The sequence below is a fragment of the Budorcas taxicolor genome, chromosome 11, assembly GCF_023091745.1.
Source record: "Budorcas taxicolor isolate Tak-1 chromosome 11, Takin1.1, whole genome shotgun sequence".
NCBI lineage: Eukaryota > Metazoa > Chordata > Mammalia > Artiodactyla > Bovidae > Budorcas > Budorcas taxicolor.
Window position 1 is genome coordinate 29,765,447 of NC_068920.1, and position 26,375 is coordinate 29,791,821.

Below are 26,375 nucleotides of genomic sequence, written 5' to 3' on the forward strand. Positions count from 1 at the left end.
TCGGTGATGCCATCCAATTATCTCATCCTCTGTTGTCTCCTTCTCCTCCTGCCTTCAATATTTCCAGCATCAGGGTCTTTTCCAATGAGTCAGTTCTTCAGGTGGCCAAAGTATTGGAGTTTCAGCTTCAGCATCAGTCCTTCCAATGAATATTCAAGACTGATTTCCTTTAGGATGGACTAGTTGGATCTCCTTGCTGTTCAAGGGACTCTCAAGAGTCTTCTCCAACACCACACTTCAAAAGCATCCGTTCTTTGGTGCTCAGCTTTCTTTATAGTCCAACTCTCATATCTATGCATGACTACTGGAAAAACCAAAGCTTTGACTAGATGGACCTTTGTCGGCAAAGTAATATCTCTGCTTTTTAATATGCTGTCTAGGTTGGTCATAGCTTTTCTTCCAAGGAGTAGGAGTCTTTTAATTTCATGGCTGCAGTCACCATCTACAGTGATTTTGGAGCCCCAAAAATAAAGTTTGTCAGTGTTTCCACTGTTTCCCCATCTAGTCTCCATGAAGTGATGGGACAGGATGCCATCCATGATCTTAGTTTTTTGAATGTTGTTTAAAGTCAACTTTTTCACTCTCTTGTTTTACTTTCATCAAGATGCTTTTTGTTCTTTTTTGCTTTCTTCCATAAGGGTGGTGTCATCTGCATATCTGAGGTTATTGATATTTCTCTCAGCAATCTTGATTCCAGCATGTGCTTCATCCACTCCAGCATTTCACATGATGTACTCTGCATATAAGTTAAATAAGTAGGGTGACAATATACAGCATTGACATACTCCTTTCCCTATTTGGAACCAGTCTGTTGTTCCATGTCCAGTTCTAATTGTTGCTTCTTGACCTGCATATAGATTTCTCAGAGTGCAGGTCAGGTGGTCTGGGATTCCCATCTCTTGAATTTTCCACAGTTTGTTGTGATCCACACAGTCGAAGGCTTTGGCACAGTCAGTAAAGCAGAAGTAAATGTTTTTCTGGAATTCTCTTGCTCTTTCAATGATCCAGTGGATGTTGGCAATTTGATCTCTGGTTCCTCTGCCTTTTCTAAATCCATCTTGAACATCTGGAAATTCACCGTTCATGTACTGTTGAAGCCTGGCTTGGAGAATTTTGAGCATTCCTTTACCAGCGTGTGAGATGAGTGCAATTGTGCAATAGTTTGAGCACTCTTTGGTGTTGCCCTTCTTTGGGATTGGAATGAAGACTGACCTTTTCCAGTCTTGTGGCCACTGCTGAGTTTTGCAGATTTGCTGGCATATTGAGTGCAGCACTTTCACAGCATCCTCTTTTAGGATTTGAAATAGCTCAACTGAAATTCCATCACCTCCATTAGCTGTGTTTATAATGATGCTTCCTAAGGCCCACTAGACTTCACATTCCAGGAGGTCTCCCTCTAGGTGAGTCATCACACTATCATATTTATCTGGGTTGTGAAGATCTTTTTTGTATAGTTCTGTGTATTCTTGCCACCTCTTCTCAATATCTTCTGCTTCTGTTATGTCCTTACCATTTCTGTCCTTTATTGTGCTCATCTTTGCATGGATATTTCTCTTGGTATCTCTAATTTTCTTGAAGAGATCTCTAGTCTTTCCCATTCTATTGTTTTCCTCTATTTCTTTGCATTGATCACTGAAGAAGGCTTTCTTATCTCTCCTTGGTATTCTTTGGAGCTTTGCATTCAAATGGGTATATTTTTCCTTTTCTCCTTTGCCTTTCACTTCTCTTCCTTTCACAGCTGTTTGTAAGGCCTCCTCAGACAACCATTTTGCATTTTTGCATTTCTTTTTCTTGGGAATGGTCTCCGATCACTGCCTCCTGTACAATGTCATGAACCTCCGTCCATAGTTCTTCAGGCACTCTATCAGATCTAATCCCTTGAATTTATTTGTCACTTCCACTGTATAATCATAAGGGATTTGATTTAGGTCATATCTGAATGGTCTAGTGGTTATCCCTACTTTCTTCAATTTAAATATGAATATGGCAATAAGGAGTTCATGATCTGAGCCACAGTCAGCTCCCAATCTTGTTTGTGCTGACTGTATAGAGCTTCTCAATCTTTGGCTGCAAAAAAGATAATCAATCTGATTTTGGTATTGACCATCTGGTTATGTCCATGCGTAGTCATCTCTTGTGTTGTTGGAAAATGGTGTTTGCTATGACCAGTGCATTCTCTTGGTAAAACTCTGTTAGCCTTTGCCCTGCTTCATTTTGTACTCCAAGGTCAAATTTACCTCTTATTCCAGGTATCTCTTGATTTCCTACTTTTGCATTCCAGTCCACTATGATGAAAAGGACATCTTTTTTTGGGTGTTAGTTCTAGAAGGTCTTGTAGGTCTTCATAGAACTGTTCAACTTCAGCTTCTTCAGCATTACTGGTCGGGGCATAGAATTGTATTACTGTGATATTTAATGGTTTGCCTTGGAAATGAACAGAGATCATTCTGTCGTTTTTGAGATTGCATCCAAGTACTGCATTTTAGACTCTTTCATTGACTATGATGGCTACTCCGTTTCTTCCAAAGGATTCTTGCCCACAGGAGTAGATAATCTTACTGGTCATCTGAGTTAAATTCACCCATTCCAGTCCACTTTAGTTCACTGATTCCTAAAATGTCGATGTTAACTCTTGCCTTCTCCTGTTTGACCACTTCCAATTTGCCTTGATTCATGGACCTAGCATTCCAGGTTCCTATGCAATATTGCTCTTTGCAGCATCAGACTTTACTCCCATCACCAGTCACATCCACAACTGGGTGTTGTTTTTGCTTTGGCTCTGTCTCTTCTTTCTTTATGTAGTTAGTTCTCCACTGATCTCCAGTAGCATATTGGGCACCTACCAACCTAGGGAGTTCATCTTTCAGTGTCCCATATTTTTGCCTTTTCATACTATTCATGGGGTTCTCAAGGCAAGAATACTGAAGTGGTTTGCCATTGCCTTCTCCAGTGGACCACATCTTGTCAGAACTCTCCACTGTGACCTGTCCATCTTTGGTGGCCCTACACAGCATGGCTCATAGTTTCACCGAAAGAGAGAAAATATGCTTTATCACATCTTAGATATCTCAAACAAATGCTGAAACTTTTTGACTTATAATTTTTATTTTCTGGATCTCTTCAAAGCCTTCAGGGTTCACGAAGGAAAAGACGGTGTTTAATGGCACCAGCACCTTTACTATAAGTGAGATAACTAAATAGAGATCCAAAGGACTGAAACCTAACTCTTGAGATTTCTGTACTCCAGAATATCTGGTTTATATGTATGCTTATTCAATGTGTTCTCAACTTTTACCAGAAGCTTAAAATTACAAAATGATACATTATTTGAATCTTCAACCTCCCCTTCTTTATCTTCTTATTCCCCTTCATCTGAAAATGTCAAATGCCCTAGGAGAAGAATGCTTTATGGGCAGTAAAATGTATTAAAATAAAATCTAATCAGAAGATCCTAGCATTGCCATAAGTATACATAAAGAGAAATAAATTTATAAAATAGATAAATAATATAGACATTAATAAGTAACAAAATTGTTATTTCAATTCAGTAGGTAGGCAAAGATAATTTTAAAATAAACTGTGATGACATAACTAACTTTGCCTATGGCAGAAAACAGAGATGAATATTTACCTTCAACAAGTAATAAATCACATTTTAGATTGATTAGTGATTTAAATACAAAATATAAAATAATAAAGCATGTAGTTGCAATTAATAAGAAACTCAGAAGAAAAAAATATTTACTTGGAAACTGTAGCATAAGAAATGTTTGAACAACTAAGGCTTAGTAAAAATATGCTTTGGTGAAATCCTGCAAAAAAAGAAAATTCACATAAGAAAGAAATCCACTTGAAAATGAGAAATAAATGGGTCTAAGAATTGGAGAATGGTGAGGATGCCACTTTGATTTATCATTTCATTGTTTTAACTGAGGACATTATCCTTAAGCTATCTTCATTTCTTAGAGTCTTTATGAATTGTCATAATATTCTGATACTCTCAATTGCCTTCCAGTGGTCTTCTAAATTGTTTCTTCATAAGTTTAAATCGTCCTAAAGAATTTAATTGCCAACACTTTCACAATGTTATTGGTAAAATTTGAACATTAAAATAGTCCAGTCCATCACTGAATTTTATCCATTGGTACCCAAGAGCAATTTGATATATGCTGCTGCTGCTGTTGCTAAGTCGCTTCAGTCGTGTCGAACTCTGTGCGAGCCCATGGACTGCAGCCCACCAGGCTCCCCCGTCCCTGGATTCTCCAGGCAAGAGCACTGGAGTGGGTTGCCATTTCCTTTTCCAATCCATGAAAGTGAAAAGTGAAAGTGAAGTCGCTCAGTAAGTGTCCGATTCTTCGTGATCCCATGAACTGCAGCCTACCAGGCTCCTCCGTCCATGGGATTTCCCAGGCAAGAGTACTGGAGCGGGTTGCCATTGCCTTCTCCGTGATATAAGCTAGCATCCTTCAAAAATATACAAGTCAAACAGCGTCCATGAATTCTTTTTCTCTTTCAAAGGTATTTCTATTTTATAACTACCATGAAATTTTATCCCTCATATTGCATTTTTCTATGCTTAAACGCTGTTACTGATTATTGTATTACTCTGAAACAGAAAAATATACTAAAAGACGAATATAATTTTAACTATTTCTGGTGTGTGTTTTGTATTTCAAGGGTCTCCCCCCACCCCCAGTTTGAGTTGTTTTCAAGTTTAATAGTAGCAAGCGACCAATGAAATGTAAAGGTGTAATTTTTGAGAAGCATTTAGTATACCAAAAGAAAATTTGTATTTGAACTCAATAAAGAGGGATAGCATTTTTTCCTAGCCCTTGTGTCTGCGGGTGAAAGCTTCCAGGGGTTGCAATGAGAAGACTTCCATAGAAATAAGTGTTATCAGAAATTTACAGAGAGAGGATGTGAAATCAGGTAAAAACAGATCTTCTGTAGGTCCCACCGAGATTTGAACTCGGATCGCTGGATTCAGAGTCCAGAGTGCTAACCATTACACCATGGGGCCTGTCCTGTGTGACTACCTTCTAAATTCTTTGATGATATAATTCTTCCTCCCTAAGAACCTTGATGTGGTTTTCTAAAGTGTAGAAATACATTTTGCATTTCCTCCTCTAGGATTAAGTCATGAACTCTTACCTGTCACATGCCTGTAACTATCTTCTAAGCCAGACTCTGCTGGAAAACATTGCCTCCCTAATGTTAGGAATCGTCCTCTCCACCCACACATTCCCACGGAGTGCTCGGTTTTATGATAACCGTTTTGTACTGTTACTTCACCCAAGGGTCACAGTTGTCCTACGAGATGGGGATCATTATCGCTATTTTACAGATGAATAACCTGAAGCAGAGACCTGGTGTCTTTCACCCTTTTCTCTCAGATTCTACTACTTCACGGAAAATCGTCTTTTTCTAGGGTGGTAAGCTGAAGCTCCAACACTTTGGCCACCTGATGCAAAGAACTGACTCATTGGAAAAGACCCTGATGCTGGAAAGATTGAAGGTAGAAGGAGAAGGGGACGACAGAGGATGAGATGGTTGGATTGCATCACGGACTCCATGGGCACGTGTTTGAGCAAGCTCCGGGAGTTCGTGATGGACAGGGAAGGCTGGCGTGCTGCAGTCCATGGAGTGGCAAAGAGTCGGACACGCCTTAGCAAGTGAACTGAACTGATCTACCTCTTTCGCTAACGCGTTATGGAAAGATTTATCAGAGTCGCAGATGAGATACTGACATTTAAGGAAAATGGAATTAAACATGCTTGGAAGATGCGAGTGGAGTAAGATCCCTGCAGCCCAGGGAGCACAAGGCGGAGCCGGGGAGGTGAGAGGAAAAGGGAAGGAAAGGCCCTCGAGAATCTTCCTAGGACTGAGTCCAGCCCCACGGTCCTACTTTCACCAACAGAAAATATGCAGAGACTCCCAAATGGACACAGAGAAGATTCCTCTGCTGCCGCAACTGTTTCCGGCACACACATCGGCGTCCACACTTGGTGAAAACCTGCAAGACAATCAGTTTTTGTGATGGGTCTTGGTGAATATTCTGAGTTGCACCCTAATCCAGTAACTCCTCGGGCTGGCTTTTCGCGGGCAAAGATACCCAGCACAAGTTTAGCAGTGAGTACCCAGCGATTTCTTTAGCGGTACAGGAGAGTCTAGCTTTGCTCCAAGCAGTTTCCTGGAATTCGACGCCCGTCGGATGAGACTGACCTAGCTGAAATACTTTCATGATGTGCAGATTGGGATTGCGTTCCAGGATTTCAGATTTTAAACTGGAGGCGGGTTTCGGGGTCCGTGCGCCTCTAGCGCATTTAGACCATGAAGCGCAACTCCCACTACCTGGGTGGGGAAAAAAAAAAATCTCCAAAAACAAGAGGCCAGGTTTCTTGCAGGATTCCTTTACAGAAGGATTTTTTTCAGGGTGGCTTTTACTGGACAAAATCTGTAAATTGGTTCTTTTCTGGAATGCTGGGTTGGGAGTTTTCCTCTAGAACAGGTGAAGAATGGCCAAGGGCTGTTCCTTGTTTGCATAGAGTAGGTAGAAGACCCTCAAGAGAGAGGGTAATGATCCACCATTGGAGATCCTAAACTGTCAAAACCTGGCGGGTACAAGAAAAATGTCCTTACAAAGGAGACGCTTTTAAACCTGAGCGGGGAGAACCCAGGTAGATTTCTCTTCCATTGGCATAACTTAGTCAGCAACGGATACACCAGCCCGATGACGTTTTCCATGCCTCAGAGAATAGTCCCAATGGCCTTGACTCTGTGTGGTTGCTGATATGTTAGCAAAAGTGCCCTGCATGAGAAAGAGGCCTTGACCTGTGCAGCAGCGGTGCCCCGTGTTGCAGAGAAAAGGCTTGTACTTCCCAGGGCCACATCCTACAGCTTTCCCAGACTCACACCCTCAGGCAAACTGTGATGAGGACAGCAAGTGAAGCCCTTGGAGCAAGGAATGAATAAAGTGCAGTGTTCAGAGGCTAGAGTCTCCTTCCTGCACCCCCAGAAAGGGAAAAAGAATGCCTCCAGATTAAATCCTCGCTTTCTGTGCAGCATTCAAAAATGTTCAACTGGATGACAAATGTGTAATTAGCACTTTTCAGAGGCTAATGGCAGGCACTGGCCTCTCCTTAGCCAATAGATAACCAAAAGTAGGCACATCCAGACTTTAGGATGACAGGGCAAGCATGTAGTCAAAAGAGACTTTCTTTTCAAATTCAGATTCAAAATTCGGTGCTTCTATTACATATCCTTCCTCAACTCCAAATTGAGCTACTGCTGTGGCCTCATTAAGACAAAGTCATGGTTGACATTCACCTTCAGGGAAGTTTCTGCTCCAGTCCTGGGCAAAGTCTGGTTCTTAGAGTTTACTGTAGACTTGGGATCATTGAAGGAAAAGAGTGAGAATGAATTTGGGAAAAAGCAGAGCAGAATGTTTTGGAACCAAACATGGACACAAGCTACCCTGGGTTCTGGGATGATCAAATCAGATTAGGTGAAACTTTATGCACTCAGCAAGTTTTTCTTTTCTCTTTATTTAATTAATTTTTTTGTTTGTTTCTTTTGGCCACATATCCTATGGGATCTCAGTTCCCCAACCAGGGATAGTCTGGAATTCTAACCACTAGGCCGCCAGGGAACTCTGCACTCAATATTTTTAAACTCCTAACAGGAGCCAGGGATTGTGGGACTGAGAAGTGAAAGGTGAACAAAGCCACAGTACTGGTCTCTCCCCTAGGATGTCCTCTGTCTAGAACAGGAGGGAGGAGGGGAGTTATTCAACAAGAAGTTAAAACGTGAGGTGGTAGGAGAAGGGTACATTTGGGTGCTGAGGAAAGACAGATGGAGCACGTGAGACTAGATAAGGGAGCCAATGAAGGCCTGGGTAAGAAGGGCTTAAAGGTCTAAGTTAATATTTGAGGAATGAACAGAGAATCAGAACTGGAGGCAAAATGGAGCGCAAAAACGTTTTGCTGGTAGTAAATACAGAAAGGAAAAGAAAATGGTAGAAATGATTGTATCATGGTTTGTGACTAGAAGATATCTTGGAGGGATGAGTGTGACAGGAACGGTGACAAACGAGATTGGAGGTGTGGGCAGGTTAGGTTAGGTTTCAACAGTCATGAAAATGTGGGGAGCTGCCCCCAGCAAGATGGAAAGAACTCGTCCTGTACTGGAATTCTCAAGGGCTGCTCACTCATGGGTTGCTACCCACAGTTTGAAAAACAGTCCCACAGGATCAACTTTGTGTAGAGGTATTCCTAGCATAAATCTAAGTAAGAATTGAAGGGATTTGCAGTTATAATGGGAAGAGGTGGCCTGAAAGTGTTAGGGGCCCGGACTGCTAGTCCATCTATCGTGCTCTGCCCCGGTGGGCTCAGATGCCTCCTTTGAGCGCCCTCTGTGAAGAGCCCAGCCGCGAGAGAGAACAGAACCGCCCCTAATCGCCTTCTAATCACAAATTTATCACGTCTCAGTTTAGACTCCCTTTTCCAGTTTTAAGGTGAAGTGGCCATTCTTTTAAAAACAAAGTTCTCTTGCCTGCTCACACAGATTTCTTTCTAGGAATAAAGCTGTCTCAGCGGAGAGACGGCGCCTCCGCATCCGGACCTGGGCAGACCTGGGCACGGGTTATAGGACCGGCGGCTTCTCCTGGTGGTACTGGATTCTGAACACAGCTTTGCTCAGCAGCCGGTGGGCTCCGGCTTCCCCTCAGAGAAGACTCTGTTACTATTGCTCGTTAATACTGACGCGTGGTGGGTTGGATTACAAGGGAAAAGGCTGGGTTAAGGGACGAGATTGCAGAAGTAAAAACGAACGCGGAAACAACCAGGAAGGTCCCACCGAGATTTGAACTCGGATCGCTGGATTCAAAGTCCAGAGTGCTAACCATTACACCATGGGGCCCATGAGAAAAGGTTTTGAAAAAGTATCTCTTGTGGCAAATATTCATCTTTGAGGCACTAGGTGCCAATGACCAAAATTCAAACAACGTGACCCCCCCCAACCCCCCAAAAAACTGTACCTTCTGGAGCGGTAATTTTGAAAATGTGTGGGTGTTTTGGTTGTCTTAATGGCTTAGTGGCACAACTGGTTTTCAGGTTAGGGCCAGATGCTGGAAGTCCAGTAATGCTCAGGACATTCCTATACCAAGAATTATCCTTAGAACAGCATGACTTTTGTAAAACATTTTCATCTGGATTTTCAAGGACCTTTTCTAAGGGTGAAGTCCCTGCTCCCACCTTTGTACCCTCTCATTTAATCATCTTCTCATATACAACTGGCAGTGCTGTGTGGGACCTTGTTAGGATTATGACTTTTATTCTGAGATAGGATGTCACAACTTCTGGTTAGGTGTCCTGGGGCACTCCTCTTTGGAATGTATGAGACGTCTGACCATTCTGAAGCCACCACACAGTTAGGGAGCCAGATTACATAAAAGTGCTCAGGCTGGGAATTCCCTGGTCATCCAGTGGGACTCTGCACTTCCATTGATGTGCAACCAGATTGGGTCCCCGGTCAGGGAAAAAGATCCCACAGGTCGAGTGGCCAAAAAAAAAAAAAAAAAAAAAGTCCTCTGAGTGTTAGTCCTAGCCCACAGCCAGTGTCGATTGCCAGACGAGCAAGTGAAGATGCTTTTAGATAATTCTAGCCCTCAGCAGTTGTCCTGTAAATCACAAGTCAATGATCTTCTGCCTAAAGCCCCAGACATTTTAGAGCTGATAGCCATTGCAGCTGTGCTCTGACCTAATTCCTGACCACAGACTCCATGAAGATTAATAAAATGCTTTGTGCCATCAAGTTTGGGCTCTTTAGCATGCAGGAACAGTAACCTGAACAGGTCTAGAAACAGGAATTTTCTCAACATAATCTCTTAGTTTTGCCCAATGAGAGTGTTCCCAATATTTTGCCACCATAAGTAATGTGAACATCAGTGTCTTCCTATGGGCCAATTTGTTTGTCATATATTTTCAAAACTAATGTTTGTTTACAAAATTGGCAGGCTTGTGTGGGGTCTTGTGGGAGTGGGATGATTAAAGATAAGAAAACTCCCCTCTTTAGATAACCATCTAAGTGTTATGTCCTTTCATTATATTAAGCTGTAAAAAGACATTGGTTGGCATGTCATTGGCTCAGTGTACATTCTAGGCTCTGGGCTTGGTACTGGGGTATGGCTGAGAATAAGACTCCTTTGGTAGAACCCACGTCTTCAGGAATGGTTTTATAACAAATTTATTTATTTATTTTTTTTCTGGATGTAGATCTTAACAGAGATGGAGTGATCTCTTGCTTTGCAGGGCATTTTTTTCAGCAGCTATCTAGAAAACTTGCAGGTTGTTGAGGCTCTATGCAGAAATTAAGTTGAACACAGAGAAAAAGATGAGAAGTCAAAACTTCTCATCCCATGGCTCCCTCTGCTCCAGCCACAACAGCCTTTGGCAGTTCCCAAAACACACTAAGCAGGGGCCTGGTTTGGGTACTTGTTCCTTTTGCCTGGAACAGATTCCCCCAAGTAGTGACTCACCACTTTATGCCAATGACTCCTCTGTGAGGCCTTATCCACATGCCTTCCTTAAAATCACCTTTCCCAAAGTCCTCTTTCCTTTCTTTATCTTTATCCACATCACCTCTAAGGAGCTGATATATTAAGAATTTTATTAATTTATTAATTATCTGGCTGTAAAAAGTGACCTAATGTGTCGTCAGATTCCCTTTCTCCTGTCCAATATGAAATTCTGTGCTGGTATTTGAAACTACTGTCTGTTCTCAGCTAATAAAAATGTGGGAGTGACACTTGATATGTAAGAGACAGGTGCATGAAGTCCAAAAATTAGATATTATTGCAGAGTCCTTAAATATAGATCAATGCAGTTTGCAATTCTGATTCCCTGGTTGCAAAGGTAAGAATGTTGTATTTGACATCTCTTTTTAACTGGTTAAGAAAAGGACTACTAGTTCCCTAATGGATTAGTGGTACTTTTTCTGTCTCTATCATGCTCAGAAAAACAAAGAAACATCTATGACTGATAGATAATTTAACAAATAATGTGACAGTCTGCTTCATTTAAATGACCATACAATGTTAAACTGGCATCTAGAATCATGACTATTTCAGAATCTTATTTGATAAACTCTTCATGGTTCACACCTAGAGGTTTTATACTGAAGTCATATCGTTGTTTTGAGAAGTGTGCTCATGATACAGAATGAAGCCCTTGGTGTAACATTCAGACTGCTTGCCCAACCCTTTGCACTGCTCCCTTTTGCCCACTCCTGTAGACGTTAGTCCCACCAACATTCCCAGTGCCTTGAATGTGACACCTACGTTCTTACTTCATCTGCCCAGAATGCTGCTTTGTACACCACTCCCCTCTGCTGGTAACTATTACTTATTCTTTGCTCCTTGGGTTTTCCACATACATCTCTACTGAAGCATTTATTATCTTATTATTTCATCTGTTTGTTTACGGACAATGTGCACATATGACTAAAAATTCAAAGTGCGTAAAAACATCACAATCAAAAAAGATTTTCTATCCATCCCTGCTTCTAGGCTATCCAGCATTCTTTCTACAAAAATGACCAATATTAGCAATTTGTGTAGTAGTCTCCTGGAGATATTTTAGATTCATACAAACCTATGTATACAAAAATCTACTGCACATTATCCTGTATCTTGCTTTTGGCACTTGACAGTAAATCATGGAGATCATCACCTATCAATACTTGAGGAAGCCATATAGTGGTTACAAATACGGTTTCTGAAGCTAGACTACATTCGAATAGCAATGAATATGCATGTCTGCCTCCTTAGCGCAGTAGGCAGCGCGTCAGTCTCATAATCTGAAGGTCCTGAGTTCGAACCTCAGAGGGGGCAGTTCTTTTTAAGGCGGCTTGGGAGACGCGAGGCTCGCTCCCTGAGAAGGAAATAGCAACTCACTCCAGTATTCTTGCCTGGAAATTTTCATGTACAGGGAGCCTGGTGGACCACAGTCTACGGGGTCGCTAAGAGTGGGGCACGACTGTTACTAGCTGTACATTTACAGGTAAGTTTCTTATCATCTCTGGACCTGTATTTTATAATCTGTAAAACAAATATAAACAGTAATTTAACTCAAAATATTGTTATAAAGAATAAGTGATTTAATATATACAAGGACATTTTGGGATTTCCTCTATGTCTCAGCAGGTAAAGAATCCGCCTGCAATGCAGGAGACACAGGAGACCGTGGGTTTGATCCTTGGGTGGGGAAGATCCCTTGAGAAGGAAATGGCAACCTATTCCAGTATTCTTGCCTGAAAAGTCCCATGGACAGAGGAATCTGGTGGGCTGCAGTTCAAAGGGTCGCAGAGTCGGTCGCAGCAAAGCACACAGGGAAAGTTTTAGGACATTATCTGGCACACACTAAGCAGTAAATATTGCTACTAATATTATGCAAAAGAGCCTTCAGATTTGTTTTTACCTGCAGGTAGAATGATATACTGTAATGTTCTACTTTATTGTTCACCATTCAGATTACTTCTAGTCTTTGGTACTACAAACTAGGCTGCTTGGAAAACTCTGTAACGTCATTTTTCACATTTTCAAAAATGGTAAATTCCTAGAGATGAGGTTGCTGGGAGTAGGGATATGCGTGTTTTTAAATATGCTGGATACCGCCCACTTTTGCTGTATGAACGTTCTCTCAGTTTTCAAGGCCACCAGCAGTGACAGAGAATTAAGTTCAGGAACAACCTTATTCGGAATTTTCCATTCCTATCCCAGCATACAGTGACTATCCTGTGTGAATAGTAAATGCTGAATAATATTTATTAGTTAACTGGATGAAAGGATGGTTTAGGAAATACAGCTGGGTTTTGGTGGCAGCAAGAACACTTAAAATCCCTTTGGCATTAAATCCCATTTAAATGTTTAAAATCTTGTTTGCTGTTATTCACTGAAGATTATTAGAGGACAGAAGAGAAATAGTTATCTTTTACTGATCACTTTGAGCAGTTTTACTATTACAAAGATTTCTTTTAGAACCTGGAAAGCGTGGTAAAAGAAAAAAGCATTATTGAAAGTTTGTTAATACTGTAAAGCAATAGGGTGCGTGAGTGCGGGGGGTGGGGGGGCGGCGGGGGAGGGGGGATTAATAATAGAAAATTGGCTACAGTCGCACTGATTGACCGGCTTCCCAGTAGAAAAAAAATGCTTTATTAATTAAAGTCTTCATATTTATTATCTCATGTCATTCTGATACATATGCAAAGATACCTGAGAGAAAAGGACAAAAGAACATTAAGTGACCAAAAGCTACTAAACTCCCTCTAAATTTACCATCGCAATTTTCTAGTTACTTCCATTTTACAGAGGAAAGGTCTGGTGAGCCATACTTTACATAGCCTGTGGCAAGACACAGTCAAGAAGTGGCCTAGTTGGGCTAAGAATATAGCACAGCACTCAAAACATGGCCAATGCCCAATAACTGAATACATGAATAGTCATGCTGTAGGAAAGTGAAAGTGAAGTTGCTCAGTCGTGTCCGACTCTTTACGACCCCGTGGACTGTAGCCCTCCAGACTCCTCCACCCACGGGATTCTCCAGGCAAGAATACTGGAGTGGGTTGCCATTTCCTTCTCCAGGGATCAAACCTAGGTCTCCCACATTGCAGGCAGACGCTTTAACCTCTGAGCCACCAGGGAAGCCCCCCCCACCCCCGCCCCCCCCGCCCCCATGCTGTAGGAGTGACTCTGATAAAAACAAAGTCGTTTCAGAGCTTTACTGTCACTTTGTTTTCAGAAGTGGCAATTATGACCTAAGACAGGCAGTGGATCCTACTGCTAAGAGCATGGACTTTAAACTTGACTGCCTAAATCCCATTCACCCTAAAATTTTGTGTGACATTTGGTAAATTACTTGTGTTTTGCTTTGAGATGATGGAGATGATGACACTACCTACTTTGTAGAACTGTCCTCACAATCTAGCATACATCGTTAGCACACTGTAATATGCCACATTGCACATGGTGTGTTTGCGTACAGTGCTTTCCACAGAGTGGAATACTCAGAGTGGTTAAATTTCTCCATGGCCACAGAGCAAGTGGTGGAGCTGGGGCCAGAAATTAGTCCTTCCGTTCCTAATCCAATTCAGGCTGCGAGCTTCACTACATCTTATGTCTACATCTGCAGTCAGGCAAAGTAGCAACTGGAGATCCACGTTCACTGGTCAATCTCCTTTTCGTGCCCCATACATCTCAATCCACAGGATCCTTTCTTCCTTCCACAGGGAGCATACCGTCAGCCTCACGTTATCCAAGAGAACTCTGCTACTTCGGGAGCAGCCTCGGGTGGTGTCTCCTCCTCCGCCTTTGTTTGAAACAAGGAAATGGGAGAAACGAGAACTGCGAATCTGTCCCGAATTTCTGTAGTTTTCAATTTGGTCCGAAAAATTCAGCTAAATGCCTGGCTCCTCCTCCCGCACGCCGGCTTGAAAGTACATCTCCGCCACCCTCACCCCCACCCCCACCCCACTTTTGTCTTTAGAACTTCCATTTATCTGTACTCTCAACATGTTAAGGCCGTGCCAAGGTGGGGAGGTGCCGGGGGCCAGCGTGAGGAACTCCGCCCGTGGCAAAGGTCATGAGGAAGGAGGCTTGGCATACGCAAAGGCGTGATCAAGCCTCAGGAAATCCCCTGTTCCCGAGCATCTACCCCAAAACCAGAGTCTGTTTTATGCTCTCACCTACACATCTGACTTTACTGGATGCTCTCCCCCATAACCATTACTCTCGGAGAAGGAGTTAACTTGCAGCTCCAAGTCAATAAAAATTCCTGGGCGTGACAAGGGTGTTTCAGCTTACGGACTCCTCTGAAGGTTATCTAGCCCACCTGTATAGGTTCGTCTGGCCACATGAGATTGTTTACAGCCTCCCAACCTGAGAGGCACGAGATGTTTTAGACTTACTAAAGGCAAATTCTTTCGGGAAGTTGGAAATTATTAGTATAGTGGGTTGGTTAGGAATTATATTGGTGAAGGGTTTTTCATTTGTTGTGTCAATAATTGCTGCTAATTCCCTGCTCTGGGTGGGACAAGGATGTCTCAGGTCAAACCTCTCTGCTGACAGACTAGCTTGTGTGACAGGATTATCCATACTCCTGCCACTATGCACATGATTGTTTACTACCTCTCAACCATAAACAGCACAGAGAGTTTGGGAGTATTTTAAGAGTCTTAATTAGCATAGGGCTTTTTCTTCTTGTTGAGTCAATGATTGCTGCCAGGCCTCCATATCCTTAGGCACCTGGGAATATATTAATCAATGTATTTGGAATATAGAAAAGGAAATATAGTAGTTTTTAAGGTTAGCAATACTAGACTTTTTGAGTTAGTGACTTTTCTCTTTTGTAATAGATCACTGTACTTTGTTATAAATCACTGTGTCCTTGCTATGTAAAAATGTAACTTTATCACTATCTTAAGACTAAATAGATCTTAAGGTGAACATTGGTGAAAGGATTTTCATTTGTTGGGCTGATGTTTGCTGCTAAATCTCCATATTCCCTGCCCTTACAATGAATATAACTAGCATATAGGAGAAATAAGTATTAACCTTTAAGCATACAGGAGAAATAAGCATTAACCTTTAAGATTAATCACATTAACCTTGGGTTAAATAAATTCCTTTCTTGATTGTAACTCACTACACCCTCACCCTATAGGAGTGTAACTTTATTTGGAGGGTGGTGCCTGGTTTAAGAAAAAACACCCTTGGAAAAAATAAGTTTTTGGTTATCAGAGAGAAAGGATCATAAAATCCCTAAGACCTTTTTATGTGAAGCACCTGATTTTGATAAAGGTCAGGACTGCTGACCCCCACGTGACTCTGTATTCTTCCCTATATGTAACAAAAGGTATATAAGCAAACCCAAAAATAAAGCAATCGGATCAGTTTTCGGAAAGACTGATACCCCCATGTTGTTCTTTCTTGCTCCTCGTTTTTCTGGCTGAATTCCCATCTGGAGCATGGATGCTATTCCACATAATCCAAGTTATTCAGCCTCTTTTTCTCCACTAATCTTCCCACTACACTATCCGTTTCTAATCTCTCTATATATCTGTAATTAAATATGCATTTTTCCAAGGATGCCGACTCCGTCCCCACCTTCGAATCACCCTGGATCCACCGGGGCTGGACCCTGGCAGGGAGGAACTATGAATTACGGTAAGCCACAGTAAGTTCCTGTGTGCCAACATTCAGGGCATCACCATGCCCGCCATCCGGCGCCAGGCCCGCAGGGGTGGTTAAGGCATCTTTTATCTCGGCTACAGAGAGACCTGCGGGGTGCTGAAATCTTATTAGAAAAAGTGAACATGACCCCAAAACCTATACCCAACATGCTGAGGGCAAGAGGGTCACCGCTGTGGACGTTATTCTCTCAGGGGTCAGGGAAGCACCCTCTGGCTTTGGTGGCTGATATCATTGCGACTTGTATTGCCATTCTCACTTGTAAAAGTTCGTCTCAGGGGTATCTATCTTTTAAGGAGTTAGAAAGCAATTCAGATCACGTTGTGTAGCTGTAAGATATGTTCCTTAGATCCTGCATTCGGACCTGCAGTATGATATAAAGAGAAGGGATATGCAAAGAATAGATTTGTAGTTCCCGTGTATGCAAAAATGGCCCCCATTCAGTGCTTGCAGGCTCCCAGTCACATCAGTAGAACGTACGAAACTGCAAGTATTTGATTCTGGGGCTTCCTGAGAAGCTACTACTAAAAGAAAAAATGTGTTAGGAAGTCAGTAAATCAGTTTCGTGATTTCCTGGGGTTCTCCACCGTTCGAACTGTTGCCCTCGAGGTTTTTAGGTATTGTAGCTATCCAGTATAAACCTAAGCGGAGGCATCAGATGAACCTAGTTTCTATAATAGAAATTCTCGCAAAACTGCAACTTTCTTAACACCCAGGTATTTTATTTCCGTTAAACCACGTTTTAAAAAATGCCACTCAAGGGATAGCACCCCCCTCCCACTGAACTGAGAGGAAAGGCGCACCGGCTCTTTTCTGGAGAATGTTTGAGTGGCTCTGAAAAGAGCCTTTGGGTTTCACACGGCCTATAATGACGTTTACTTGGAGCTGGTGTATTTGGTGACCGCCTTGGTGCCCTCAGCCACAGCGTGCTGAGGTGTTACCATGACAACACAAAAGAAACCTTTTAATTTTGTATGCTGCTGCTGCTGCTGCTGCTAAGTCGCTTCAGTCGTGTCCGACTCTGTGCGACCCCATAGATGGCAGCCCACCAGGCTCTGCTGTCCCTGGGATTCTCCAGGCAAGAACATGGTGGAAAAAAAAAAGAAAAGTCTGCCACTTGGAGTCTATTTCCTCCGCTTGGGGACCCCTAGCCTTCCAGTTACCCTCTGTGTAGCTTATTGGTTATACTGCCAAGAACCAATTCTATGTTAGAACTGTCTCTTTGACTTGCTTCTCCTTGTTATAATCATACATAATGAGCTGCCTCAGAGGATCCTGGCCCTCGGCCTGTTAAATTGCCTTTGTTCACGTCACAGATAATCTAAACCGCCCGCCTGTGGATGGCTACGAGAAGTTATTAACACATGCCTTCCCTGATGCTGGCCATTCCCGGAGATGGCCCTTTTTACTTCCTTATTGCCTCTCCCGCTTCTGCTTTTTGACTTTTCCAGATACCGAGATGGTTATTAAGACATTAGTCTGCCATCATCTCGGTTTAGGCGGCTTTCTGAATAGTATCTCTTACCTAAAGTTTGTTTCTGAGGCTCATTGGCCTAGAGTGCGGCGAGCAGCGAGTTTGGAGCCGGCAATGAACAAGACACAGATGCCAGATAGCTTAATTGGAAGACCTTAACTGTAAGATCACAGAAAAACCCAGAAATGATTGTAATGCTCACTTACACTGCAACGAGTTATCGCCAGATACTTTTGCAAAGTGAAACTTAAACCTTTCGTCAAGAAAAAAAAAAAAAAATCACCGTATTGTAAAAACAAAACAACCTCTCAAACAGGAAACATCTAAAATCACTTATAAATTGAACACTTCAAAACCAGTTATCAGTGGACAGGCCCTTTTATAGAAAAGGTAGGTGGCTCTGAAAAGAGCCTTTGGGTGAGAAGAAATCTGACTACTCTGCAGGCAGTCCCTCACTTGGAGCTGGTGTACTTGGTGACCGCCTTGGTGCCCTCGGACACGGCATGCTTAGCCAGCTCCCCAGGCAGCAGAAGACGCACGGCCGTCTGGATCTCCCTGGATGTGATGGTCGAGCGCTTGTTGTAATGAGCCAGGCGCGACGCCTCGCCCGCGATGCGCTCGAAGATGTCGTTGACGAAGGAATTCATGATGCCCATGGCCTTAGACGAGATGCCGGTGTCCGGGTGGACCTGCTTCAGCACCTTGTACACGTACACGGAGTAGCTCTCCTTGCGGCTGCGCTTGCGCTTCTTGCCGTCCTTCTTCTGCGCCTTGGTCACCGCCTTCTTCGAACCCTTCTTCGGGGCAGGAGCGGACTTCGCTGGCTCAGGCATGGTGAAGTACTGCAGTCACAGAACCACGATAGAAGGGAGAGCCGAAAGGCACCCTTTTAAGGACAAGGGTTTATGCAAATGAAGCGCAGTAGAGGTTTCTGGTGATTGGTGCGCCTTCTGCGTGACATCACAGCTCAGCTTCGCCCAATCAAGGTAGGCATTCTGCACAGTCGCATTTCCATTGGTCTAAACAAAAGTAAAACGGTAGCCAATCGTACAGCTTTCTTTTCGCGCCCAGCGTGGGTTATAAACTTTCCGTTTCTGTATTCGCTTGTCATTCTCGAGGGTGACCGTTGATCCTGAGTTATGTCTGGACGTGGCAAACAAGGCGGCAAAGCTCGCGCCAAGGCCAAGACCCGCTCTTCGCGGGCAGGCCTCCAGTTTCCGGTGGGCCGAGTGCACCGCCTTCTCCGCAAGGGTAACTACGCCGAGCGGGTCGGGGCCGGGGCCCCGGTGTACCTGGCGGCGGTGCTGGAGTACCTGACGGCCGAGATTCTGGAGCTGGCCGGTAACGCGGCCCGGGACAACAAGAAGACGCGCATCATCCCGCGTCACCTGCAGCTGGCCATCCGCAACGACGAGGAGCTCAACAAGCTGCTGGGCAAAGTCACTATCGCTCAGGGTGGTGTCCTGCCCAACATCCAGGCGGTGCTGCTGCCCAAGAAGACTGAGAGCCACCACAAGGCTAAGTAAAGAACGAAGATTGAAAACTACCAAATAAACGGCTCTTTTCAGAGCCACTTCTATCATCATAGAAGAGAGTAACACAATTTATTGCACTTGAAACTAATGTTTATTACAGCACTGAAACTTGCAACTTCATTCTCCGGTCGTGAAGGGCATGTTCTGGTCTGTATTTCAGAATTGGTATTTCCGGGCAGTTGTGAACAAGAGAACATTTGTATTAGGCTAAGTTTCAAACTTAAATGTTAAATTTTGGTTGCCTTTAACTAGGGGTCCGTATGAGAAACTTTTAAGTATGTGGTGTGAATTTTCATTCCCTAAGTCGCATGTTAGAGAGGGCCCTTCAGTGGTTTTATGTGAAAGATGCAGAAACCATCGAAGTGTCTAGGAAGATAGCCTTGCAAAAGTATTGATATCGTTACCTGGGCTAGAAAAGTACAAGCTGGGTTGTAACAACGATGGTGATGCATCCTATTGGTTCCAAGAACACTAATGATGAGAACTTAATTTTAAACTGAAAAAAAAAAACAAAAGTTTTCAGAATAATAAATACAAGATTTTGGTAGTCAGGCCTGAGGTCCTCTAATTCCAGAATATGAGACATGTTTGGAACATTTATGCCATTGAGCATTTTGGCCTTCTCAAAGATTGCAGACACAAAGACTTCTCTTCTATTAAATGTTAACGTACTTGTTTTCAACAAATGCCACACACTTAAGAAGTACCATACGTTGATATAGTAATGAGATACTGCTTGTTCTAAAGAAAATCGAATGAAGAGAAACAAAAGGAAATAAAGTACAATGTAGCAAGAGAAGTAAGCACAGAATACAAAAGGAGCATAGACAAGACTGAGAAGGGACATTTGGTCTGAGGATTAAAGGAAATTGGGAAATAGAGGAAAAACATGGGGATTTCAGCAGGAAACTAGTGTCACCAGACTCGTGGCTTGTATGTGCAGGCAAATGACAAAAAGTTCGCTATTGGAAAATAAAGCAGAGAGGTCACAAGAGAGAAGTCAGAGGGATGGATCTCTAGGTCGTTCCTTTGGTTCTAAATCCTCTATATATCTTATATGTTAGTCACTCAGTCGTGTCCGACTCTGCCACCCCATGAACTGTAGGCCGACTTCCAAATCTTTATGTCCATCCCAGACTTAATTCAAGTTCAGACATGCATATTCATCTACTTTCTGATAGTCTTTATTATTTGTTTTACTTTCTTATACTCTTATAGTGGAGAAGGCAATGGCAACCCACTCCAGTACCCTTGCCTGGAAAATCCCATGAACGGAGGAGCCTGGTAGGCTGCAGTCCATGGGGTCGCGAAGAGTCGGGCATGACTGAGCGACTTCAGTTTCATGTACTGAAGAAGGAAATGGCAACCGACTCGTGTTCTTGCCCGGAGAATCCCAGGGACGGGGGAGCCTGGTGGGCTGCCGTCTGTGGGTCGCACAGAGTCAGACACGACTGAAGCGACTTAGCAGCAGCAGCAGCATACTCATAGATCTCTGGGAAATTAAAAATGTATATCCCAGACTTATCATCATCGTCCTTACTCCCCCAGTGATTCTTATAGGCATCACCATCTACCAACATTAGCATGAACGAAAATGGTCTGGTGTATTCGTTGTCAGCCATTACGGGCTACAGTTCATGGGGTCGCATAGTCAGCAACGACTGAATACACACGCACGCACACACTATGGGATGATGAAACTAAATTCCGGAAAAGCTTAGGTGGAAGGAAAACAAATGGTGGTTCGAGACCTGGAATATGTGTCCACGTAACTAGAAATATCCACATAACTAGGGCTACTACCTTTCCCTGAAAATAATCTTCAAGTAATGAAAACTGAGAAATCACATCGGTATAATAACTGCATATATTCAAGTGAGGGTGCCCTACCCAGCCAGCAGGAAGGGCATCTGTCCTGGGCCCCTCTTGACTTGGTATTCTGTTCCCGAACCCAGACGTCCTGGTTTAGTTGATTAAAAACCTACACTGACTAAAAATTGGTCTTACACGTGCCCGCGGTTGTGGGGAGGGAGAGTTAACCACTTTGAACCAAACGTCTCCCTTTCCATACAAAGGCGGATTCCTGGTAAGGAAAACTCTCAATACTTATCTCAAGGTGCAGAATGGATTCACCCCAAATTCCACGTGGTGATTATAGGCCCTACGTTTCACAACGCCAGCCAGAAACACGACTACCATATCAGCGAGCAAAATTAGGATGTTGTAAAAGCGTAACACTTTCTGCCACAAAGAAAACTAGGAGTAAATAGCAAGATAACAGTCCCTTTTCATTGTGTATGTGGGCGGCTCTGAAAAGAGCCTTTGGGGTTGAGGAGACACGTCCAGGCTCACGCCCTCTCCCCACGGATGCGGCGGGCAAGCTGGATGTCCTTGGGCATGATGGTGACGCGCTTGGCGTGGATGGCACACAGGTTGGTGTCCTCGAAGAGCCCCACCAGATAGGCCTCGCACGCCTCCTGCAGCGCCATCACCGCCGAGCTCTGGAAGCGCAAGTCGGTCTTGAAGTCTTGCGCGATCTCGCGCACCAGCCGCTGGAACGGTAGCTTGCGGATCAGCAGCTCCGTGGACTTCTGGTAACGGCGGATCTCGCGCAGAGCTACCGTGCCGGGCCGGTAGCGGTGCGGCTTCTTCACGCCGCCGGTGGCCGGCGCGCTCTTGCGGGCCGCCTTGGTGGCGAGCTGCTTGCGCGGCGCCTTGCCGCCGGTAGACTTCCGAGCAGTCTGCTTAGTTCGAGCCATAGCGTCAGCAACCTTAAGGAATCTCACCTAGCCACATATTTATAGAGCGTGTCAGAAGCTGATTGGACAAAAGGCGACCAAGTTTGTCCAATCGGTAACCGGACTGACTCAAGTCAGTGCTCCTTCACTCAGTCGTGTCCGACTCTGCGACCCCATGGACTGCCTCACGCCAGGCTTCCCTATCCAGCACCAACTCCCGGAACCTGCTCAAACTTGTGTCCATCTAGTCGGTGATGCCGACTCGAATTTTTCGATTGTTGCCCAAAGGCCTTGACCTCAATATTTTTTTTTCAATTTTTCCTGTACAATTGTTTGCTATATAATAGCACTTTTCAGAAAAAATAAATACACACTACATGAGAAATATAGACTACAGTCCCTGGGGTCGCGAAGAGTCTGACACGACTGAGCGACTTCACTTTCACTTTTCACTTTCATGCATTAGAGAAGGAAGTGGCAACCCACTCCAGTATTCTTGCCTGGAGAATCCCAGGGATTGGTGGGCTGCCATCTATGGGGTGACACAGAGTCGGACACGACTGACATGACTCAGCAGCAGCAACAACTATATTAGAATAAAATAAAAAAACGGGAGAAGTTCTTTTAGATAATATTTCAACCCAGTATACCTAAAATTTTCATTTCAACATGTAATCAATATAATTGTTAGATATTTCACATTCTTTTTAAATTTTGCACTAACCATTCAAAATACAGTGTACACATATAACATGTCCACCACTTTCTTTTTCAGGTTAGCCACATGTCCATTGCCCAGGGCCACTGGTTTTTACCATATTAAGACAATGAATGCAGCTCTATACCATCACCCCTTAACTTTCCTCTAAACACAAATTTTAAGAGCTTAAATTGTTTTTCAGTCAAAACAATTTGATTTGGGTGTGAGGAATTCAAGTTATTACTTCATAAAGAAACACATCCTTGCCTGAACTTCTTTTCGAACAATTCCCTTGCAACATAATTGATTTTTCTATTTTAGGAATGTAATTCCTTTGTTTTTAAAGAATCTAAATCCCCACCAATAATGTATATTTACCACACATCCCATGAGTTTGCATCTATAATAGTTCCTTGCATGCATGTGTGATACTCGGTCACTAAGTTGTGTCTGACTCTTTATGACCCCCCATGCACTGTAGTCTGCCAAGCACCTCTGTCCATGGAAGTCTCCAGGCATACTGGAGCAGATTGCCATTTCCTTCTCCAGGGGATCTTCCCCAGCCGGGGATCGAACCCTTCGTCTCCTGCATTAGCAGGTGGATTCTTCCCCACTGAGCCACCTGGGAAGCCACTGGCAGAAACTTGGGATAAGCTCCTTGCCTGACATCTGAATTTTTCTGGTCATCTCCTTCCCCTCAGAGCCTAGAAGTTACCTGGCAAGTTGTTTTTTTTTCTACTTCAAAGTAAGTGGAAAACTATCTAATTCCATCAGTACATCAAGATCTTTAACACAATAAAAAGACCAAGAAGATGGCATTTTAACAGTAGAATTTAGCATTTTCATCCTAAAACGTATGACCATTACCTTATATCGACATCTCAGTTTGTGTGGATGGGTCCAAGGGAGCTAGGAAAATACTTTAGAACACAAAACTAAACCAATGGGTATAATTACGAGGTACCTCAGCTAACTTTTCCGATAAAAGACCTGAAGATTTAAAATTTCCGTATTCAACGATGTAAAACAATGTACGCTGACGTGAAATTAGCGATGCTGAAATCAGCTCAGTTTCTCCGTACATCAGTACAGAACTGAATCTCGGAGACTGTTTTGGGTGAAGTAGAAAAGTTTTATTCCTTTGCCAGGCAAGAGGAGACACAAGGGCTCTTGTCTCAAAGTGAAGTCTCTCAGTCGTGTCCAACTCATTTCGACCCCATGGACTGTAGCCTTCCAGGCTCCTCCGTCCATGGGATTTTCCAGGCAAGAATACTGGAGTGGGTTGCCATTTCCTTCTCCAGATCTTCCGGATCCAAGGGTTGAACCCGGGTCTCCAGCATTGTAGGCCAACGCTTCACCGTCTGAGCCACCAGGTAAATTTGTCTCAAAAAACCGTCCCAACCTGGGAAGATTTGAAAAGGAGTTTTATACTTCTCAAGGGCGTGGTTGCTGACAAGGTCAGGGTGTATTCAGGATATCAGTTGGTCGGGTCTCCTAATCTTGATGAGTTTCTCTGATCCCTTCAATCTTGCCTCAGGTGATTTCTAGTCTGCTCCTTAGACTAGCAACTGTTCAAATCTGCTATTTGGAACTCAGGGAAGTCAAGGCTAGTTTTGCCTACAAGAAACGGGGAGAAAGGGCCACCATGTTTGGGAGTCCCACTAGGCCCCACTGTTTTCAGTAGGTTTTTCAGAAAACTAACGCTTCCAATGATGGCCTTTGGCCTAAGAAACAGATTTGATTTGCTCCCTGGACACACGAAACCTTTAATTACTAAAACCCAGAAAATCAAAAAGCCTTAAAACTGCCATAGAAAGGAATAAATCTTCCATCCTAACTTTTGTGCTTTCCAACTCAATAATTGGCACAGGGTAGCAATATTTAACGAGTAAATAAATCCTCGTATCTGCCAATGGTGATGGATAAGTTTACAGACTACATGGTACACTTTAACAAAAGTGACTGTCTCCGAAGTTTCAAGTTTGTCTAATACATGTTTATTCTCTATTATCTTATAGGATCTAAGGTTTAAAATTTAGTGCTCAGTTCTTCCAAGGAAACTTTTAAGTGGCTCTGAAAAGAGCCTTTGGTTTGATTGAGACCTTTGAACTACTGGGAAGTAATCCAGACTTCTATTTGCCTTTCGCCTTGTGGTGGCTCTCAGTCTTCTTGGGCAGCAGCACCGCCTGGATGTTGGGCAGGACACCACCCTGAGCGATAGTGACTTTGCCCAGCAGCTTGTTGAGCTCCTCGTCGTTGCGGATGGCCAGCTGCAGGTGACGCGGGATGATGCGCGTCTTCTTGTTGTCCCGGGCCGCGTTACCGGCCAGCTCCAGAATCTCGGCCGTCAGGTACTCCAGCACCGCCGCCAGGTACACCGGGGCCCCGGCCCCGACCCGCTCGGCGTAGTTACCCTTGCGGAGAAGGCGGTGCACTCGGCCCACCGGAAACTGGAGGCCTGCCCGCGAAGAGCGGGTCTTGGCCTTGGCGCGAGCTTTGCCGCCTTGTTTGCCACGTCCAGACATAACTCAGGATCAACGGTCACCCTCGAGAATGACAAGCGAATACAGAAACGGAAAGTTTATAACCCACGCTGGGCGCGAAAAGAAAGCTGTACGATTGGCTACCGTTTTACTTTTGTTTAGACCAATGGAAATGCGACTGTGCAGAATGCCTACCTTGATTGGGCGAAGCTGAGCTGTGATGTCACGCAGAAGGCGCACCAATCACCAGAAACCTCTACTGCGCTTCATTTGCATAAACCCTTGTCCTTAAAAGGGTGCCTTTCGGCTCTCCCTTCTATCGTGGTTCTGTGACTGCAGTACTTCACCATGCCTGAGCCAGCGAAGTCCGCTCCTGCCCCGAAGAAGGGTTCGAAGAAGGCGGTGACCAAGGCGCAGAAGAAGGACGGCAAGAAGCGCAAGCGCAGCCGCAAGGAGAGCTACTCCGTGTACGTGTACAAGGTGCTGAAGCAGGTCCACCCGGACACCGGCATCTCGTCTAAGGCCATGGGCATCATGAATTCCTTCGTCAACGACATCTTCGAGCGCATCGCGGGCGAGGCGTCGCGCCTGGCTCATTACAACAAGCGCTCGACCATCACATCCAGGGAGATCCAGACGGCCGTGCGTCTTCTGCTGCCTGGGGAGCTGGCTAAGCATGCCGTGTCCGAGGGCACCAAGGCGGTCACCAAGTACACCAGCTCCAAGTGAGGGACTGCCTGCAGAGTAGTCAGATTTCTTCTCACCCAAAGGCTCTTTTCAGAGCCACCTACCTTTTCTATAAAAGGGCCTGTCCACTGATAACTGGTTTTGAAGTGTTCAATTTATAAGTGATTTTAGATGTTTCCTGTTTGAGAGGTTGTTTTGTTTTTACAATACGGTGATTTTTTTTTTTTTTTCTTGACGAAAGGTTTAAGTTTCACTTTGCAAAAGTATCTGGCGATAACTCGTTGCAGTGTAAGTGAGCATTACAATCATTTCTGGGTTTTTCTGTGATCTTACAGTTAAGGTCTTCCAATTAAGCTATCTGGCATCTGTGTCTTGTTCATTGCCGGCTCCAAACTCGCTGCTCGCCGCACTCTAGGCCAATGAGCCTCAGAAACAAACTTTAGGTAAGAGATACTATTCAGAAAGCCGCCTAAACCGAGATGATGGCAGACTAATGTCTTAATAACCATCTCGGTATC

General features: G+C 43.9%; 3 protein-coding genes and 3 non-coding genes across 6 annotated transcripts; 2 read left to right on the forward strand and 4 right to left on the reverse strand.

Moving 5' to 3' along the window:
- Positions 1–4,948: 4,948 nt before the first annotated feature.
- TRNAQ-CUG (transfer RNA glutamine (anticodon CUG)) lies at positions 4,949–5,020 on the reverse strand. Its single transcript has one exon. It is a non-coding gene; the product is annotated as a tRNA-Gln (tRNA).
- Positions 5,021–8,844: 3,824 nt separating this feature from the next.
- On the reverse strand, positions 8,845–8,916 carry TRNAQ-UUG (transfer RNA glutamine (anticodon UUG)). The gene has a single exon. It is a non-coding gene; the product is annotated as a tRNA-Gln (tRNA).
- A 2,898-nt stretch (positions 8,917–11,814) lies between these two features.
- TRNAM-CAU (transfer RNA methionine (anticodon CAU)) lies at positions 11,815–11,887 on the forward strand. The gene has a single exon. It is a non-coding gene; the product is annotated as a tRNA-Met (tRNA).
- A 6,279-nt stretch (positions 11,888–18,166) lies between these two features.
- LOC128055179 (histone H2B type 1-M-like) lies at positions 18,167–25,212 on the reverse strand. Its single transcript, XM_052647592.1, has 2 exons — positions 24,846–25,212; positions 18,167–18,534 (listed from the first exon to the last, which is right to left on the reverse strand). The coding sequence occupies exons 1-2, from the start codon at positions 25,210–25,212 to the stop codon at positions 18,167–18,169; spliced, it is 735 nt and encodes a 244-aa protein (XP_052503552.1).
- Positions 18,854–25,899, forward strand: LOC128055181 (histone H2B type 1-M-like). The gene is made up of 2 exons (XM_052647593.1): positions 18,854–19,220; positions 25,532–25,899. Exons 1-2 carry the CDS (start codon positions 18,854–18,856, stop codon positions 25,897–25,899), a joined length of 735 nt encoding a protein of 244 aa, XP_052503553.1.
- Positions 21,598–22,014, reverse strand: LOC128055212 (histone H3.1). Its single transcript, XM_052647626.1, has one exon. The coding sequence runs from the start codon at positions 22,006–22,008 to the stop codon at positions 21,598–21,600; it is 411 nt and encodes a 136-aa protein (XP_052503586.1). The 5' UTR covers positions 22,009–22,014.
- Positions 25,900–26,375: the final 476 nt, after the last annotated feature.